The sequence below is a fragment of the Diceros bicornis genome, chromosome 31 (genome assembly GCF_020826845.1).
Source record: "Diceros bicornis minor isolate mBicDic1 chromosome 31, mDicBic1.mat.cur, whole genome shotgun sequence".
Taxonomy (NCBI): domain Eukaryota; kingdom Metazoa; phylum Chordata; class Mammalia; order Perissodactyla; family Rhinocerotidae; genus Diceros; species Diceros bicornis.
The window spans coordinates 13,064,574-13,082,385 of record NC_080770.1 but is presented as its reverse complement, the minus strand read 5'-3'; the positions used below and the strand labels follow the sequence as shown (position 1 = coordinate 13,082,385).

Below are 17,812 nucleotides of genomic sequence, written 5' to 3'. Positions count from 1 at the left end.
TTTCTTAGGGAAAAATTACCATGAACCAAGAAGTGTGCTATGTGTTGCAGATAAAATGGTGAACAATGATAGAGTGCCTGCCCTCAATGAGCTTAGAGATTATGGGGCACATAGACAAGTACACATACCATCATAATCCAGGATAATCAGTTCTCTGCAAGGTAAAAAAGAGTATTCTAAGAGATCTTATAGGAGGATCAATTAATCCATCCTTGGTATGCAGAAAAGACTTCCTGGAGAAGGGGACATCTAACTGGAGACTTCTTGAAGGAGTAGGAGACAGACAAATGAAAGGAGAGTTAGGTGAAGGAGAAGAAGGGGTTTCCAGACAGAGTCAACAGAATGAAGAAAAGCCACCTCTGTTTACAGGCATCCTTTTAAAATTAAAGCTCAATTCATCATGGAACCAGACTTAGTCTCCCACACTGTACAATTGGAAAACTGGAAAAAATTTTAAACAACACTTGTGGACATTGCACAGTAGTCAGTTCAGGGCTTTCCAATGTGATAAAATTGAAACAAATGTGAATATAACAATTGCTCTGATTTTTTGCATGAAGGAACTTTCCAGATCATGGTCAAGGAAATGGATTCCACTGGATCTTACTGCACTGAGATGATCAAAATCAGAGTTTGAGGGAGCTGAGGAAGCTAGAATTAGTGAGTAATGAACCATTAAGGAGGTAGCTATGCAGAGACAGAGTTCCTGAAATCTGCAAGACAATATTTTTAAATTAATTGTCAAATAGTATACATTTACACACTATAATTCCAAAAGTCCAATCAAAGAATAACCAGATAGGTAGTTCTAAGCTGAATGATTTCCAGAACTCACACGGAGGTGGGAGACATTCAAGTTCCAACCAGTGGGAATGCAGAGTCTTCCACGAATATTTGGGGTGTAGAGTAAAGACCTCCAGGAAAGTTATTGTTACTAAATGCAAACACAGGTTCCTTTACCTGCCACACTGGAGGGCCAATAACTGGAACACCAACCGGGCTTGTGGCAAGGAAAGAACTGAAAGGTAGCCAGATGAGGATACGAGAGTTAAAACTCAGATGCACCTCCTCAAAGGGAAAAAGTTAAGAGTTTTTATCTGAGGTTTTAGGTAGGGGAGGGGAGCATGCAGCCTTCAGGGCTGAAGTTCTAAGTGTCCTCTATGCAGGCACAACTGTCTTTCATATTTCTTCATGGATCACATGTGCAAGTTCGGGGGGTTCTATGTGTCACATGCAGTGAATTTTTAGTCTGTAATGTTTACAATCAGTCATTTTAGCTTCTCAGTACTCCTGTGCTATGCTTACTCAGGTGTAGGGGTGCTGTCAACAAGCTACTCTCTTATCAGTGATCCTCCTGCTGTTCTGCAAGGCAAGCTCAGAAACTTTGGTTACTTTGTTTCCCGTGTTAACCTTGTGGGTACAAGGCAGGGTTTCACCCTAACCCAGGGATATTTTAATTCTTTCATCCTTGGTTTCATTGTACCTTAATAATAAATCTAAACTAGCCAAGAGTAATAAAAAGCCTAAAACATCCCTTAAATTCTTTAGAAACTGTCAAAAGAATCAACCTGGAGTTCAAGTTTAACTGCCTGCCAGCAATAAAGTGCAATATTCTTTGAAAAAAGAAAATTTGAGCACTCGCCCAGATAAAAATGACAATATCCAGCATCCAATCAAAAATTATTATACATGCCAAGCAGCAGAAAAATGACAATAACCGGAGAAAAATAAATCAATAAAAACAGACCTACAAATTACGGAGAAGTTTAAAAGGACATGATGTGAAATGCAGGCAGTCTTCTTTAAAAGTTAGAATCATAATATCTTGCTCTAATAGCCTGGATGTTTGCTTAACCTTTTTAAATCTAAAAATGCATTACTCTTAGATTGCTTATGTAAATATGAACATAAAAATGCTCATGCGTGCAAAACTTCTCACCAAAGGAAGGCATGTTCTGGGCTTTTTTATTTCATTATTAAGGTTATCTATTTTTCTTTCTTTTTTTTTTTTTTTGTAAGGAAGATTAGCTCGGAGCTAACATCCAGTGCCAATCCTCCTCTTTTTGCTGAGGAAGACTGGCCCTGGGCTAACATCTGTGCCCATCTTCCTCTACTTTATATGGGATGCTGCCACAGCATGGCCTGATAAGTGGTGTGTCTGTGTGTGCCCAGGATTCGAACCTGTGAACCCTGGGCCGTCGCAGTGGAGCATGCACACTTAACCGCTACACCACCAGGCCAGCCCCTCTGGCCATTTTAAATAAGCAAACCAAAGCCACAGCTCAGCAAATATGAGTACAGGGTATTTTACAAAATCCAAGACATAGCAAAGAATCAAGTGATGTAGGGTCTTATAGGGCTTAGTATGAGCTTTGGCTTTTATTCTAAATTAGAGAGGAAGCCATTGGAGGATTTTGCTCAGTTATTGTACTACTTGAATAGGTCTATTTTAATTTCTTTATATATTTAAAGTTTCAAAGATTGGCCCAACTTCAGGGATTGACCTAACTCTAGGGGTTGATGGAACTCCAGGGACACATGGACTCAGAGACTCAACCGACATTGTTAGGAACTGATCTTTTACTAGGAAACTCTCAGTTCTGTGCTCCTCTGTGAGCATTTGTTCTGATAGGATTCATATAGTAGCACAAAGGCTACTAATAGCAGCAGATTTACATTCTCACAGCTCAACATCCTCACAAGCCCAACAGGAAAGAGAAAAGAAACAGACTCTCTTTCCTGGTCAGTGCAGCAAAAATGCTAGGATTAGCTTTGATTGGAAAGGTCAGTCATTCATGTAATTAATTTTGTTTAGTCACAAGGCTAAGTGACAAAAGAACCATTCACTGTAGTTGCGTTGATGTAATTCTGCCATTGCCCAGATCTAGGAGAAGTTGGGGGTACAGTCAGCATAAATTGGGAGTAAGATAATGGTGGTTCCTTAGAGGAAATTCAGGCCATGATTATCAGAACAAATGGGAATAAATTCTGTGTGCTAAAAGCTCTAAAATATAAATGAAGTATTGGAGAAAAAAATGATAAGTGAGGGATGGAAAATGGGCAAAGGACTTGACTACGCATTTCTCCAAAAGATGTAAAATGGCCAACAGCTATATGAAAAGGTGGTCAATATCACTAATCATCAGAAATATGCAAATCAAAACCACAATGAAATATCACCTCATAACAACCTGCTAGAGTGGTTATTATCAAAAAGACAAGAGTGGGGGCCAGCCCCATGGCATGGTTGTGAAGTTCACGCTCCACTTCAGTGGCTGAAGTTCACGAGTTCCAATGCTGCGTGTGGACCTATACCACTCATCAGCCACGCTGTGGTGGCAACCCACATACAAAGTCGAGGAAGGTTAGCATAGATGTTATTTCAGGGTTAATCTTCCTCAAGCAAAAACAAAAGAGAAAGATTGGCAACAGATGTTGGTTCAGGGTGAATTTTCCTCAAGAAAAAAAAAAAAGAGACAAGAGATACTAAGTGTTTAACAGGATGAGAAGAAAAGGGAACATTTGTACAGTGTTGTTGGGAATGCAATGGGTACAGCCATTACAGAAAAGAGGATGTATGTTTCTCAAAAAATTAAAAATAGAACTACCATATGATCCAGCAATCCCACTTCTGGGTATATATTCAAGGGGAAATGAAATCACTATCTAGAAGAGATGTCTGCTCTCCATGTTCATTGTAGCATTATTCATAACAGCCAAGATATGTAATCAACCTAAGTGACTGTCAACTCATGAATGGATAAAGAAAATGTTATATATATATATATAACTTATATGTGTGTATATATATACGCACACATACATATTTTCAGCCTTAAAAAAGAATCCTGCCATTCACAACAACATGGTTGAAATTGGAGGACAGTAGGCTGAGGGAAATAAGCCAGAGACAGAAAGACAAACACTCTATGATCTCACTTAAATGTGGAATCAAAAAACATCATACTCATAAAAGCAGAGAAGAGAATGGTGGTTGCCAGGGGCTGGGGGTGAGGGAAAAGAGGAGATATTGTTCAAAGGATACAAAGTTTCAGTTGAGTCGATTGAATAACTTCTAGAGATCTAAGGTACAGCATGGTGACGATAGTTAATAATACTGTATTTTCTACTTGAAATCTGTGAAGAGAGTTTATCTTAACTGTTTTCACAAAAACAAATAAAAGCTAACTATGTGAGGTGGGATATGTGGTAATCATTTCACAATGTATACAGATATCAAAACAGCACACTGTACCCCTTAAATATATACAATTGTATTGGTCTATTATACTTCAATAAACCGGGAAAAACAATTGAAATTAAAAAAAAAAGTCTGTAAATGCAATGATCATTTTTCTCCTATCAATATGAAACTATCACTTCCTCAGAAAGAACTTTTCTGATTACTCTTTCTAGTGTCCCACACTCCCCCACCACTACCACCAGCCATTCTCTAGCCCATTAACTTGCATATACCTTCCGTATAGTTTCTAACAACATATGAAAGTATCTTTATTGATTACTTACATGTTTGGTTATGTCCTGCCCTATAAGTTTAACCTACAAGAGAGGAAGGACATAATCTCTTTTGCGCACCACTGTATTCTCCTATGGTAAAACAGGACCTGCTCATCATAGGCACTTTATCAATATGTGTTGAATAAAATGATAATGAATTGATATTATACATATACAAACTCATACACATATACAGATGTTCATGTATATGTGTAAATTAAGTCTTAAGGCTCAGTATGTGCCCAATGGAGTAGTGGTTGCTCTACCTATATTATATCAAGTGATTATCACAGGTCTATGTGCCAGGTGATATTATCACTATTTTACTGAAAAGAAATAAGAAGTATAGAGAAATTTGGCCATGGTCACAGGTAGCAATTGAGAGAAATGGAATTTTTGAGATGAAAACCCAGGGTTGCCTGATTATAAAGCCCACATTCTTCACTACCATACTATATTTCCTGATATCAACACTTAGTCTCTTTCCACCATATCACATCTGAAAGAGAAGTAGGCAGTACATGAACTTGTTATTTCTAATTTTATTTATTTTTGCTCTGTAATAAATCAAATGTATTTAATGAACATTCAGTAAATATCATGTATTGCACAAACACATATATGGCACAGGATACAAATTTGAGTAGGATATAACCCTACCCTGTAGGAGAGGGAATGAGAGATAGGGAAGAAGAGGAAGGTGAAGTGAGAGAGAGAGAGAAAATATAAGTTGAATCTGATCCATGATGTGATTTTTACTCTGTGTGTATTACACTAAATAATGATTTGTGCACATTAAAGCACTGACTGCGCTGTTTGAAGGTATTTTCTATGTGAAAAGGAAAGCAGGAAGACAAAAAGCAGGGAAAAGCCACACACCTCAACTTTCTGAAGGTAAAAACACTGTGAGTTCCCAAAGGCGGGAAAGGAAAGTCAAACAAGTGGGAAGAGTATTGGCCAGGGAAGCAGAAACATGTAGTCTGCATGGAGACTTTACTTTAGCAATGTCTTTTTGCCCTTATTCTGCCAAATCTTATTTGCCATCTTCATGTCCTTTTAAAAGTGGCCTGAAGTTGGGTGAAAAACTTTCAAGTGCTATTCACTCACTAAATGCATGATATATTTATTTAACTTCTATTATTGTTGATCAAGAGCCAGTGAAATGAGTTGCTGAATTCTTGGGGGAAAATGAGAACATAGTTCTGAATTATATATATATCAAAATCAGAGTTGGATTCTGGTACTTTCCCAAGTGGGGTTCTTGCATAACTGTCAATATAAGTTTCCTGGAACATTTTGCTGTTGATATGCTGGTGGCATCAAACCTCATGTGACTGGTGCAGGAGATGCTGTTTCTGCCATATCAGGATTTGACGGCTGAGTGAACACAACCTGTGGAATCAATCAGAATGCCATAGGTGAGCCAAGCAAATAACCTTGGGCTTTCCAACTCCTGTCCATACAATGTCATCATCATCATCAGAGTCTATCCTTTCTTCTCTGAATTCAGTCTCAATTTGGTGTGGTTTCTCAGGCATTCTTTAGCTCAGTTTAGATATAGGAAAAACTCTGAATGATAGCTCTGGGCATGATATGCTGATAGCTGTTGTTGTGGTCTTGCAAGTGGATTGATCTTATATGTGGATGATGGTGCCCAACAAGTTGGGTAAACCAAGGTGTCATGGAAAATATAGAGCTTTTCTTCAAAACCAGGTTGTTCTGCTGATGGCAACAGCATACCAAAATACGGCTTTGCTGGCCATGACTAAAGCATTGCAAAAACCACACTGACCCAGAGTGGCAGGAGTCATTAGTAAACTAAGGAAAATGCTGGTCATTCATCCACAAACTCAATGTGAAATGGAGTATATGGGGCGGGGGATCCAGGAAGAGATAAAGATGTAGGCATTATATGCCCCAAAGCCATTGCTTTTCTTGATTCACACTTTCCAGCTCTGTAACCAGCGGAATTAGGGAGAGCAAAGTTCCCCAGCTCTATAACTAGTCTAGGAGCAGAAGGGAACACTGGCCTAGATATTATGATATGAATGTTACTGAGGAGTTTGTTTCCTTGATCAAACGGTTCACTTAACGAAATTACAAAATCACTAGGAATTGCTGAGAAAATCTAGCTTCCAGGGTCTTATAATGCAAGAGTCCACTAATAACTTTAATGTGATTTAGTCACTCTCTCTTCTGTAGGGAAGGGCTGTGGGCTGGGGGATGTAGTGAAGCATGGGTGCCCCAAAAGAAAGGAAGGAGGCACAAAATGGAGAAGAAGAGCACCGGAATAATAATCTTATCAGACTATTATTATTTTATGATTTTGATTGGCCTTTGTCTGACCTGGGCCTTTGGGTAATGAAACTAATGAGCATCTCTTGGGCTTTTAATATCCATTTTCTCACCCTGGAACTCTCAGTTCTTGGAAGATATTCTTGTTCTATTCTTCCTCTTGCCCCTTGGTCTATTCTCTCCTCCCATTTCCCAATCCTTTCCACGTGACATTCTTTCTTCTCAGCAGCCAGGAGGATCTGCTGCATGTCTCAGGGTAAGAGAATGGGCAGGTGTCTGCACACACTGATAGAGAAGTGTGAAATGCTGACTTTCTTCAGCAGCCCAGGGAAGTTTGCAATAATAAGATAATGGAGTAACATCTGGCACTCTCTGGGGACCTCTCCATTGTGAAGTATTCCGATCTGGAATAAGAGAGGAGGCCCTTTGAGGGAGTAAGGATGAAGGAAAATAGCTTTTCTTTGTCCACTGTGGTAGGCAGAATTCTAAGACGACACTCAGTCAACCATGTCCCTGAATGATTCCCTCCCTTGGAGTATGGGTGGGACCTGAGTGTATGATGGGGTTACTAATCAGCTGACTTTGAGTTTATCAAAAAGGACATTACTCTGGATGGACTTGATCTAATCATGTGAACCCTTTCATGTGAACCCATTCTCCTCTCCTCTCCTCTTCTCCTTCCTTCCTTCCTTCCTTCCCTCTCTTTCTCTCTTTCTTTCTTTTACTTACTTATTTATTTATTGAGGAAGATTGGCCCTGAGCTAACATCTGTTGCCAATCTTCCTCCTTTTTCCCTTTTTGTCCGCCTAAAGCCCCAGTAAACAGTTGTATGTCATGGTGGTACCTCCTTCTAGTTGCTTTATGTGGGAAGCCACCTCAACATGGCTTGATGAGCGCTGCACAGGTCCACACCAGGATCCGAACCAGCGAACCCTGGGCCGCTGAAGCAGAATGTGTGACCTTAATTGCTATTCCACTGGGCTGGCCCCATTCTTTAAGCTTTAAAAAAAGCTTATAGAACCAAAGACTTTTGCTGTCTTGTAGGCCTCAACATAGAAGTAAGTTGTCACGAGTTCCACAGCTGAGAGGAAATAAATTCTGCCACGTGAGCATGGAAGAAGACCAGAGGCCTCAGCTGAGACCACAGCCCCAGCCAACTCCTTGATTGTAGCCTTATAAGACCCTAACGAGAGAATCCAGCTAACCTGTGCCCAGACTCTTGACAAAAAAAAACTGAGATAATAAATGTGTGTGGTTCTGTGCCTCTAAGTTTGTATAATTTATTACACAGCAATAGAAAATGAATGCACGTATCTTCAAGGGAAGCCCAATACTCACCCGACCACGATTATAATAGGTTACTTTGAATCCAAAGATAGAGAGGGACACAGCAATGCAGATCTCCAGCACACTTAAAATCAGCACTATACCATCCATACCCTAAGAAGAAGTTCAAAACAAGGAAACATGAGGAATAGAGATGACAAGTTCAAAACATTGACTACTGATCACAATACCAAAAGGGAAGAAGCATGTGCCAGAGATCAGGAAAGCTGGCTCCTCCTTGCAGCCATAGCTTTATCTAGTTCTTAGTCTGCTGAATGTCACTTATCCTCTCACTTTTTTCACTAATAAAATAATCATTTTTCCCCACCCTCTACTTTCCAGTGCTATTGTACATACAGAATGTGAAAATGCTATAAAAGGAGGGGAAAAGATCATCAAGATAGTAATCAACCTAGTTCTTTCAAACACTAGGAATTCCATACAGTTGACATAATAATATGATCTCATATCTTTGTAATTGAAGGCAGAGTAATAATTGTAGGCAGGACAATAATAGACCAAAGAGGTCCACATCCTAATCTCCAGAACCTGTGAATATGTCAAGTTACGTGGCAAAGAAGAATTAAGTTTGCAGAGGGAATTAAGGTTTACTAGCTAACCATGAGATGGAGGGATTATCTTGGATTATTTGGTAAGCCCAAAATAATTACAGAACCCTTATATGTGGGAGCAGAGGCAGAAGAATCAGAGTCCAAGAGAGATTTCAAGATGTCGCACTGTTTGCTTTGAAGATGGAGGATGCAACCACAATCGTGGGAATGTAGGCAGCATCAAGAAGCTGGAAAAGGCAAGGAAATTGATTCTCCCTTAGAGCCTCCAGGGAGGAATACAGACCTGACAACACATTATTTTAGCCCAGTGAGACTCTTTTCAAATTTTTGACCTTCAGAACTGTAAAATAATAAATTTATGTTGTCAGTAAGGTTGTAGTAATTTGTTACAGAAACAAGAAGAAACTAATGCAACAATGAACACCAAGTTAGTTGGTCTTGAATCCATCCCCCCAGAGAATTGGCTTTAGGTCTAATCTTTAGCCAAAAAACATGGTCAGATTTGAGAAATATTGGGTATTACTCTTATTTCTAAAAATTTGAAGAGGATGCCTGAATTGATGCCTAGGATACTTTGGTCTAAATATTCTCTCTTTTTTCTCCATGGATAGGGATAGTACCTCTGCAGTGGAAGAGCCAACAGATCAAGACCAGGACATGAGCAACACTGACTCAAGTGAACCTTCAGAATATTTGCATTCATTGTTTCTTTATCTATTTACTCATCTCTTCAACATATGCAGCAACCTGTAAGTTTCAGGAATTGTAGGCACAGATGATGGAGCAGCAAACAAAACAATTTCTCTACCCTCAAGGATTTTACCATCTAGTAGGGTAGACCAGGAGTTAACAAACTTTCTATCAGGGGTCAGCTAGCATATATTTTAGGTTTTGCAGGCCATGTGGTCACAAATACTCAAGTCTGATGTCACAGCACAACAGCAGCCATAAACAACATGTAAACACATGAGTGTGGCTATGTTTCAATAAAACTTCATTTACAAAAACAGGTGTCAGGCTAGATTTCCAACAAAAAGTAGAAAAAATACATATTATATATATAGTTTGAGCCATATGAAATCACAGTATTTCTAGATCAAGTAGAGTTGATCATTGGCAATTTCATCTGGTTCTGCTAATGATTCCAGATAGTGCACGCTCTATCTTTCCTTCAAAGTGTTCACTCCTTTCTAACTTCTTTTTATAGTTATGTTCAAAAGTAAGCCCTTGGGCCTTTGTCAACTTCTAACTGTTTTCCTATATTTCTATCTTTTCCTCTCAGGAGGACTGGAACTTTCTGAAGGTAGGGGCCTGGTCTCCTTCTTACATCTCCCAGAGTGCCAACCCTAGGACTGGGCATAAAGTGTGGGCTCATAGACCTGTGGACTGACTGTGCAGGTGCCCAGGTAGGAATAGACCTGGTGCTTCTGATCCCAGGAAGCCCTTACGGATGTGCTCTGCTATAAGGACAGGCAGAAAAAATGTTCACACAATAGGGATTTGTGATGGTCTCTGGGAGAAGGTGATTGAGATAAATGGCTACAGCATTTATAGGGCCCCTTGTGAAAAAAGTATTAAGAACTTCAAGGTAGCAAGAGCAGAGCAGTAAACCAAGTGTAGAGCTCTTCTAACGACAAAGCCCTTCGTGACCACACAAACCCGTGCTCGTGAAGCCAGCCCTATGAAGCCGGTCAGTTCCAGATCTCATCCCTACCATTGTGCCCTTAAAGTCTACGAGTGGAGAGAACTTCAGAAACCGGGAAGTGAGATTCTTCTTCACCATAACTGCATGAACAATATTAAATAATAAGAGGATTCGAGGCAGGAGGTTACAGAATTTAATCTTCCTTCATCAATTTTTAATTGTGTGACTTTGGGAAAAAAATGTAAGCCCTCTGCAGAAACTCTTCTTATTTTGAGTGAGTGGCAAAAAATATAATTACTCACTATAAGAACTGTTAGAAATCTCAAGGGAAGTAAATTATTTTAGCAAAAACACTGAAGAGGTTATTTTAGTGTGAATATATAGCATTCTAGACTCACCTAGGATTAGCTAGGAATGAAGAAAAGGTAATGTGATTGATCTGCATAAGAAGTTAGGAAGAATGCTGAGTTTCCAAATTTGGATGAGAAAAGGAGAGAAGGAGAGAAAGAACTAAGCAGCACAGTGAAAGGCTGGAAACTCAAATGGAGAGGAGATAACAGAAAACTGAGTGGTGTTGAGAACGGCTAACAGACTTTAGTAATAAAGATTTCACCGCATTTTAGTCTGCTATGGGTGCAGCAGTAACTCTTCCTCCCCACACTTACCCAAAACATCTAGATGTTTCACTACCTACAAAATCTTTTGTAAGTGGTAATTTGGAGAATAAATCAATTAGGATAGTATGTAGGTGAGGGCAAGTGGTACAGAAAAGTAGTAAAATACAGAATGGAGATTGAGAATGTGCCAGGAGCTGGATGTTGAGGCCAAAATGCTTAACCTTGCAAGAATATTCAGACGTGTTGGGAGGGATACTGGATTATTCACCATTTGTCAGATAATGTTCAAGACAATTTTACTTTATTATTAGAGAACCAGGTAACGGCATCAGGCTCCACCAGGAAGCTAGGGGACATATAGAGACTGACATCTTGGCTCTATTTTTAGAGTGGATAACAGTACACACTTACCAGTGTTTTGAAATGAAGCAGGAAAAATTAATCAAAATGGTTATCACACTAATTATTACACAGTGTGTGTTATATAACTATGAGCTTTCTTCTTACTTTCCCTCATCACATTTGGAGAAGGAACAAAGAGAGAGATGAGATGTGGGCCTGACTCCTAAATAAAAGATTTCCCTAATTGTCACTCACTTCTAACTTCCCAAAGTGATTCATCAATTAGGGGATACTGATTGTTACTTTTGCCAGAGCCAGGGCTCCTGTGACGTGCTTCCACCACAGTATCCCATGAAAAGAGGAAGCACTAACCGTTAACACAGTTACAATCCTGAAACAATTCTCATCCCCCGGAACATGGTGACAGTGAGGGTAAATGTGTGAGAAAAAAATCATGCTGATCATAGTGATTAAGATCCCTGCTGCAGCAAAGACAGAGCTGGTGATATTCGCTCCTAGGCTACCTAGGACCTAGAAAAGAAGGAAAATCAATTAATCCAACAACATCCTCAGATATGTCTCCATCAATCACTTTATACCCACTACTTCTTGTCCAACCCAGTCCATCTTCTCTATCTTGGTTATTGCAATAGTCTTCTAACCTGTCTCTTTCTTTATAGCAGTTTCAACTCTAATCTCCTGCCAAAACACAAATATGATCCACTTATTCCCACACTTAAATCCTTTAGATAACTCCCATGGCCACAAGAGATCAACCCCAATCTCCTCAGCAGGGCTTTCAATACCCTTCACACTTTAGCTGGACAGTCCTGTCTGTGTCCATCTCCTACCATGTTCTGTTTCAGGTGCCTGACTTCTCATTATTTTCTAAATTCCATTTGCCTCTCATGCCTCCATACCTTTTGTGTATGATCTCCCTTTGCTGTGTATTCCATTTCCTACATTCTCTCTCTCAGTGAAGTTATGGATACTTTTGATAAGAACTAAAATTGTTCAAGAAAGTATGAAAGTGTGGCTGTAGCACGAGGTAGGTTTTAATGGTTATGGCTATATCAGGAGGAGTTGTTAGGGAGGCAGATAGAAGTCAGATTTGGAAAAGCTGTATTGATCAACCCCATAGTTTGGTATTTATCTTTGAGTGAAGAAAACTCAAATATAGTTTTAGCTAGGATAAACATTTGTTGAGAAAGGGGCTTTTGCCATTTTTGGCTTTGTGAAAGACATATAGGCATGAAAGCTTTGTCTTAAATTTGATTCTTCTTATTTAACAGCCTTATTCTGAATTTCCTTCATTGCACACTGAATAAAAGTGCTTTCTGCATACAGTTGGAATACATATTTTCATCAATAAGTCAATAAATGCGATGTAATACCAACATTTGGTGGCACTGTCATTGGGGGCTGGATCTCAAGGTGTAGGGTTTGTATGATTGATCCATTTGATGTTTCCTCTCAGAAATTCTCTGTATTTTCATAAAGATTCTCTCAGCAATTACGTTCCCACACTATTCATTCTCATGACCGTAATTTTATTATCAGCCAATTTTTTATTCCAATTTTTGAAAGACAGATTCAACTAGGTAAAAGTTACAATCTCTTCTGACTTTTTAAAAACAAACAAAATTGTTTTCTATTCTGGCAGAATATATACATGGTTAATTCTTCATCTTTTTGAACAAAACAGAGGAAATATTACTCACCAGACATCTTGTAGTTCTAGTTTCTGCTACAATTGACAAGGAACCTGAAATAATAAACTAATAACAAGGAGAAAAATACACGTAAAATACTTTAAACAAATATTTGAAGTCATAACTTACTAAAAGCTGTCCCAAAATGTGATAAATATGCTAAACAGACAATTATATTGGAAGAAACACAAAAGTTTGTAAATAACTGTCCTCTATTCCCAGAAACAAGAGAGAAATTCTACCAGATGGATTCACAGGACAATTTATTAATCCTTTCAGAATGTGTCTAACTGTGATGGTATTTAAAGTGTTTAGGGTATTGAAATATGAAGAAAGCTTTTCACTTCCTGATATGAAGTAACCCTAATATGGTGCCAAAATTTAATAAGACATTACACAAGAAAAAAAGCCAATGATTATTTTCATTTTAAAAAGACTATTAAAAGTTTTAAATAAAATAGTAACAAAGAAAATTTTTAAGTTCTATATTAGATGATGATTAGAATATGCTATTTCATTTGACTCAATCCATTGGGTAACTATTTTCCATTTAGCTAAAATGACTGAGGTGAAGTTGATAGGATTCCCTGCCTTAAACTATTTAACTGTTTGAGTTTCTGGGTCTGCTTTCCAAATTTGATTTCAGAAGTTTCAAAACTTCTATCTTAATATAAAAGAAGACTGATCTAAGGAAACAGCTTGATAAATTTCTTCAACAAATTTCTATATACCAAGACATAGAAATGATTAATGTAAACTAAGTCTCCTCTGGAAAGAAATATCAGGGAGACTCATGCATTATATTATATGATACGAATCATGAATATGTGGAGTATTTCTTCAAATGTCCAGATTTTTTAATATTGAAGTATTGTTATAAATTATGAAATTAATGGATTTAAGGAGAAACACGATAATTGCTATTCATGTTTACAATATTGGTAAGACATTTAATAGAATTCAACATTATTATTGACTTAAACATTATTTATAAAATATGACGTTTGCATTTTCCATAACATGATAGAACATCTGTCTCAGTCTAAAAGAATTCTTCTTGTCTAATGGGGAAACACTAAGGCCATATCATTAAACTCAAAATCAAGATAGAGAGGTAGACTATTATGTATTATTATTCTTAGCATCTTCACCAAAATGATTATATAAGAAAACTGTTTGAAGCAAATGGTTAAAATTATTGTTACTTAACCATGAATATGTTATACTGCAAACATCCAAGATTATCAACAAAAACCACTATAAACTCTAAGAAAATTCAATAGGGCACATGGGAACATCATTATACACAGAAATTATATAAACATATTATAAATATGTGCATGTTTGTGTGTTTGAAGACACGATTTCATCAGAGTACTTCATTTATCCTAGCAAAAATATATATACACTTTCTGAGAGAAAAAACTTAACAAGGAATGTGCAAGATATATAGAAATAAAACATTAAAATGTTCTAAAAGTACACAAAACAAAACTTGAACAAATGGACTAATGTGGGGATAATTTTATAGGATTCTGATGAAGGACATATAGCTTTACTGGGGACTAAAGGACCAAAAATAAGAGAAATTTGTGATTGGTTCTTGGTGTTGGCTCTTGTACTGTATAAGGGAGAAAAAGGAGGCACTTCACAGGTGAGGTTCAGAAAGAAGGTAGAAAGAGTAATTGGAGGTACAAGCAAAAAATGTTCCAAATTAAACAAAGGTTCATCTAGTGGAATTCCTACAATAGTCTGAGTGATGGCTCAGTTGAAAAACACAGCTCCTGCAGTTCCTGGTAATCTACTGAACATGTGTAGAAGGCATAAATTATGAAAACTGGTCTCCAAAGTGGTCTTGAAAAGGAAATGAAAAGGGAAGCAGAAAACTAGAGTGGTTAGATGCATGAAATACTGGGATTAGACAGATCCTATTTGAGCCCTGATTCCCCTACCAATAATTCTGTGATCTTGAGCAAGTTACCTAATCTCTCTAAGTCCCAATTTCTTCATCCATAAAATGAGGACAATGACAACTCCTTTCTCAGAAATTTGTGATGATTGTTTGAAAGGGCCTTGTACATAGAAAGCACTTAGAAGAGTGCCTAGATCATAGTAAGAGTTTGATAAGAGCTACCTTTGACATCAGTATGATCAGATATATAAAGCATTGCACCACTGTCCAGAAAGTGAACAGCATTTACTGTTCTTAGAAGCCTGCATTTTTTCTATAAACAGGCAAAGGGGCACAAAAAGCCAGCTCATTATAGACTTTAAACTCTAAACTATCTCATTGTCAACTTTGTAGATAAATGGAAACTCTACAACACTTGAATAGGTTCCCTGATTCTAATACAAACCCAGTTTATAAATGTCTTTTCCTCTTGTCAGTAGGTAAAACTTGATACTTTATACTCTATTTACACTCTCAATTTGCAGAGTTACTCTCTTTCATTTTGTTCTGGGGGGAAATTTTTAATATCTCTTAAATTTTAATTCCATTTTAATTATACTTATTGATACTAAACTTATGAGACAAAATTTAGCTAATAGCAGTTGCATTTGCAAAGCTAACAATTTTCTAAGATCTGATAGTGGACTATAAACTGCCTGCATACCAGCCATGTCTCCTCTTCTTCCTTGCTAACAAAATCCTCATTTTGTTCAGACTCCCATGAGCTTCAATGAACCCTTGCCATCCATAGAGGTAAATCTTGATTAGTCCAAGTCAATAATGGCAAATCCATGACTTTTGCCCATAGTTGGCTTAGGAATATAAAATATTTATGCATTACAAAACATTTATGAACCATGAGATGTGTCAACAAGTCTGATTTGGTATGCCAGCAGTCCTTAATGGCGTTACCTCAATAAGGTAACTCCTGAATCAACCAACTCTGAAAATGACTAGTTACCGAGCTTTTTGTTGTGAAATAATCAATGCTTTCAATGTTTAATTCATTCTGGTTTGGACTTTTTGGTATGTGTTGCTGTAACATATCCTAACTAATACACATTAAATATTTAATCTGCTTAGTTTTCTATGAGTTTTATGTTATTATTCCCACTTTACATATGAGAAAATTGAGTCAAAAGAGGTTAGAGAACTTTCTCAAAGTTATAGAACTACAACATAGGGTTAGCATATTATTCCAATGTTCAGGATATTAACAAATATGTTTTGTTTCTCCAACTATATCAAATGGTATTCTGCTCACCAGAAGCGACCCCCAAATTGTGTACCCTGAGTACACTGATAAGGGTCGGAAATAATAACCTCCAGAGTATGACATCGTGACACTAATCATTATTATTCCGAAGCTGAAGTTCATCAGGGCAATCAGGATCTGCACAGCCTGGAAATGATGAAGAAAGTAAAAACTGATTATCTACCACAAAAATGGCACCCAAGCTACTCCCTTCCCAACCACTAAGTTACCCTTATTCTCTATCTTTTGAAATAGGCAGATGGTCTTCTTTATATTCTCCTGTCACCGTCTTCATATAAAGAACCGTGGATATATTAACTTACTAAATTTATCTCTTGGTATACCTATTCAAATTGCCTCAGGAATTTCAAGATAAAAAAAAACAGTGTACCAGGACCTACCCAGAGCTGCTTTACTGATACCTACCTATGATGCTACTGCTACCACAACGGTGCTCTCCTTCACACATGCTCAGACAGGAGTGATCCAGAAATTAGGAAGCAAACATTCTAGCAAGGAGAAGTAATCTAAAGAAGGAGAGCACGTGCAGAGGAAGACAAAGAGAAGCGCAATATGCCGTCTTCCTGGGGTCTGGGACGTGAGGACATGAGTGAGTACAGGGGTCTAAAATAGAGAAGTTGGAGTATTTTACCCCATGGCATCCAAAGGATACAAAGTGTCATAATGACTTTGTCCCATTGGTTTAAAGCTTGGGCTAGAGATAAACCTCTATAGTCACTGTCCTTCCACCTGTACTAACCTGTCTTTCTTTTAACCCTCCGCATCTTTTAAGGACACCCACCTGAGACTCCAGACGTAAATGCAGAGAGGATAGAAGAAGGGTAAGAAAATTCCCCAGAGAGAGATTCTAATAATATGGGACCGTCAGCTATCAGGAAGTTCTGTGGATGGGACACCAGTTGGTGCATATGTGGCGTTTTTTTGGTCTCACCTCTTCCATGCTGAAGTTAAATATAGTTACCATGGATGACCCACAACCCTAGAGTAGATCTTAAGTCACTGTATTTTAGATACAACTAAAGCAGAAGCATGCTGTAATAGAATATTGTATTATTTTTCAAGTGACAAGGCCTGAATACAAAATACTGGTGTTTCTAGGACTGGCTGATGTATTATGATGCTAGTGGGACAGAGTATTTGGTGTTAGATCTGATCTGTTTTGTTCCTGCAACATGACTGGTCTTCTCCCAGATCCACAGCTGACTTACCCCGAGGACTTTTGGTTCCCCCTGCAAGAACTTCTCTGGCATCCCTTTCCACAGATGTGCATTTAGAGCAGCCTGCTGTCCTGGCTGGTACACACCAGGGCCAGCCCCTGGTGTGGTCTGTTCCGTTCCTTGCATGGTTGTCATGGCAGCAGAAAGGTGTCACAATAAGAAATGTAATTTAGGAAGCGGTCCTGGAAATGAGAGAACAACCACTGGTCTACATGCTCTTCCTCTATTGTAACAGCTATTAGAATATCTTCGAAAAATGTAGTTATTTCATATGCCAGCCAGGAAAGTAGAACAAGGAGAGAGAGAGAGATTGAGAGAAATGCCACGTGACATCAAGATGC

The 17,812-nt window shown here is 38.1% G+C and overlaps 1 protein-coding gene across 1 annotated transcript; it reads right to left on the bottom strand.

Annotated features, from left to right (window-relative positions):
* Positions 1–5,805: 5,805 nt before the first annotated feature.
* Positions 5,806–17,609, bottom strand: LOC131395002 (membrane-spanning 4-domains subfamily A member 4A-like). The gene is made up of 6 exons (XM_058526766.1): positions 17,463–17,609; positions 16,243–16,380; positions 13,037–13,093; positions 11,688–11,846; positions 8,152–8,253; positions 5,806–5,910 (listed from the first exon to the last, which is right to left on the bottom strand). Exons 1-6 carry the CDS (start codon positions 17,604–17,606, stop codon positions 5,845–5,847), a joined length of 666 nt encoding a protein of 221 aa, XP_058382749.1. The 5' UTR covers positions 17,607–17,609; the 3' UTR covers positions 5,806–5,844.
* Positions 17,610–17,812: the final 203 nt, after the last annotated feature.

Coding starts and splice junctions, on each gene's coding strand:
- LOC131395002 (XM_058526766.1), bottom strand. CDS start 17,606: ATGACAACCATGCAAGGAACGGAACAGACCACACCAGGGGCTGGCCCT. Junction 13,094..16,242: donor CAATTTGGGGGTCGCTTCTG/GTGAGCAGAATA, acceptor CCTTGTTATTAG/TTTATTATTTCAGGTTCCTT. Junction 5,911..8,151: donor CCTATTATAATCGTGGTCGG/GTGAGTATTGGG, acceptor TTGATTCCACAG/GTTGTGTTCACTCAGCCGTC.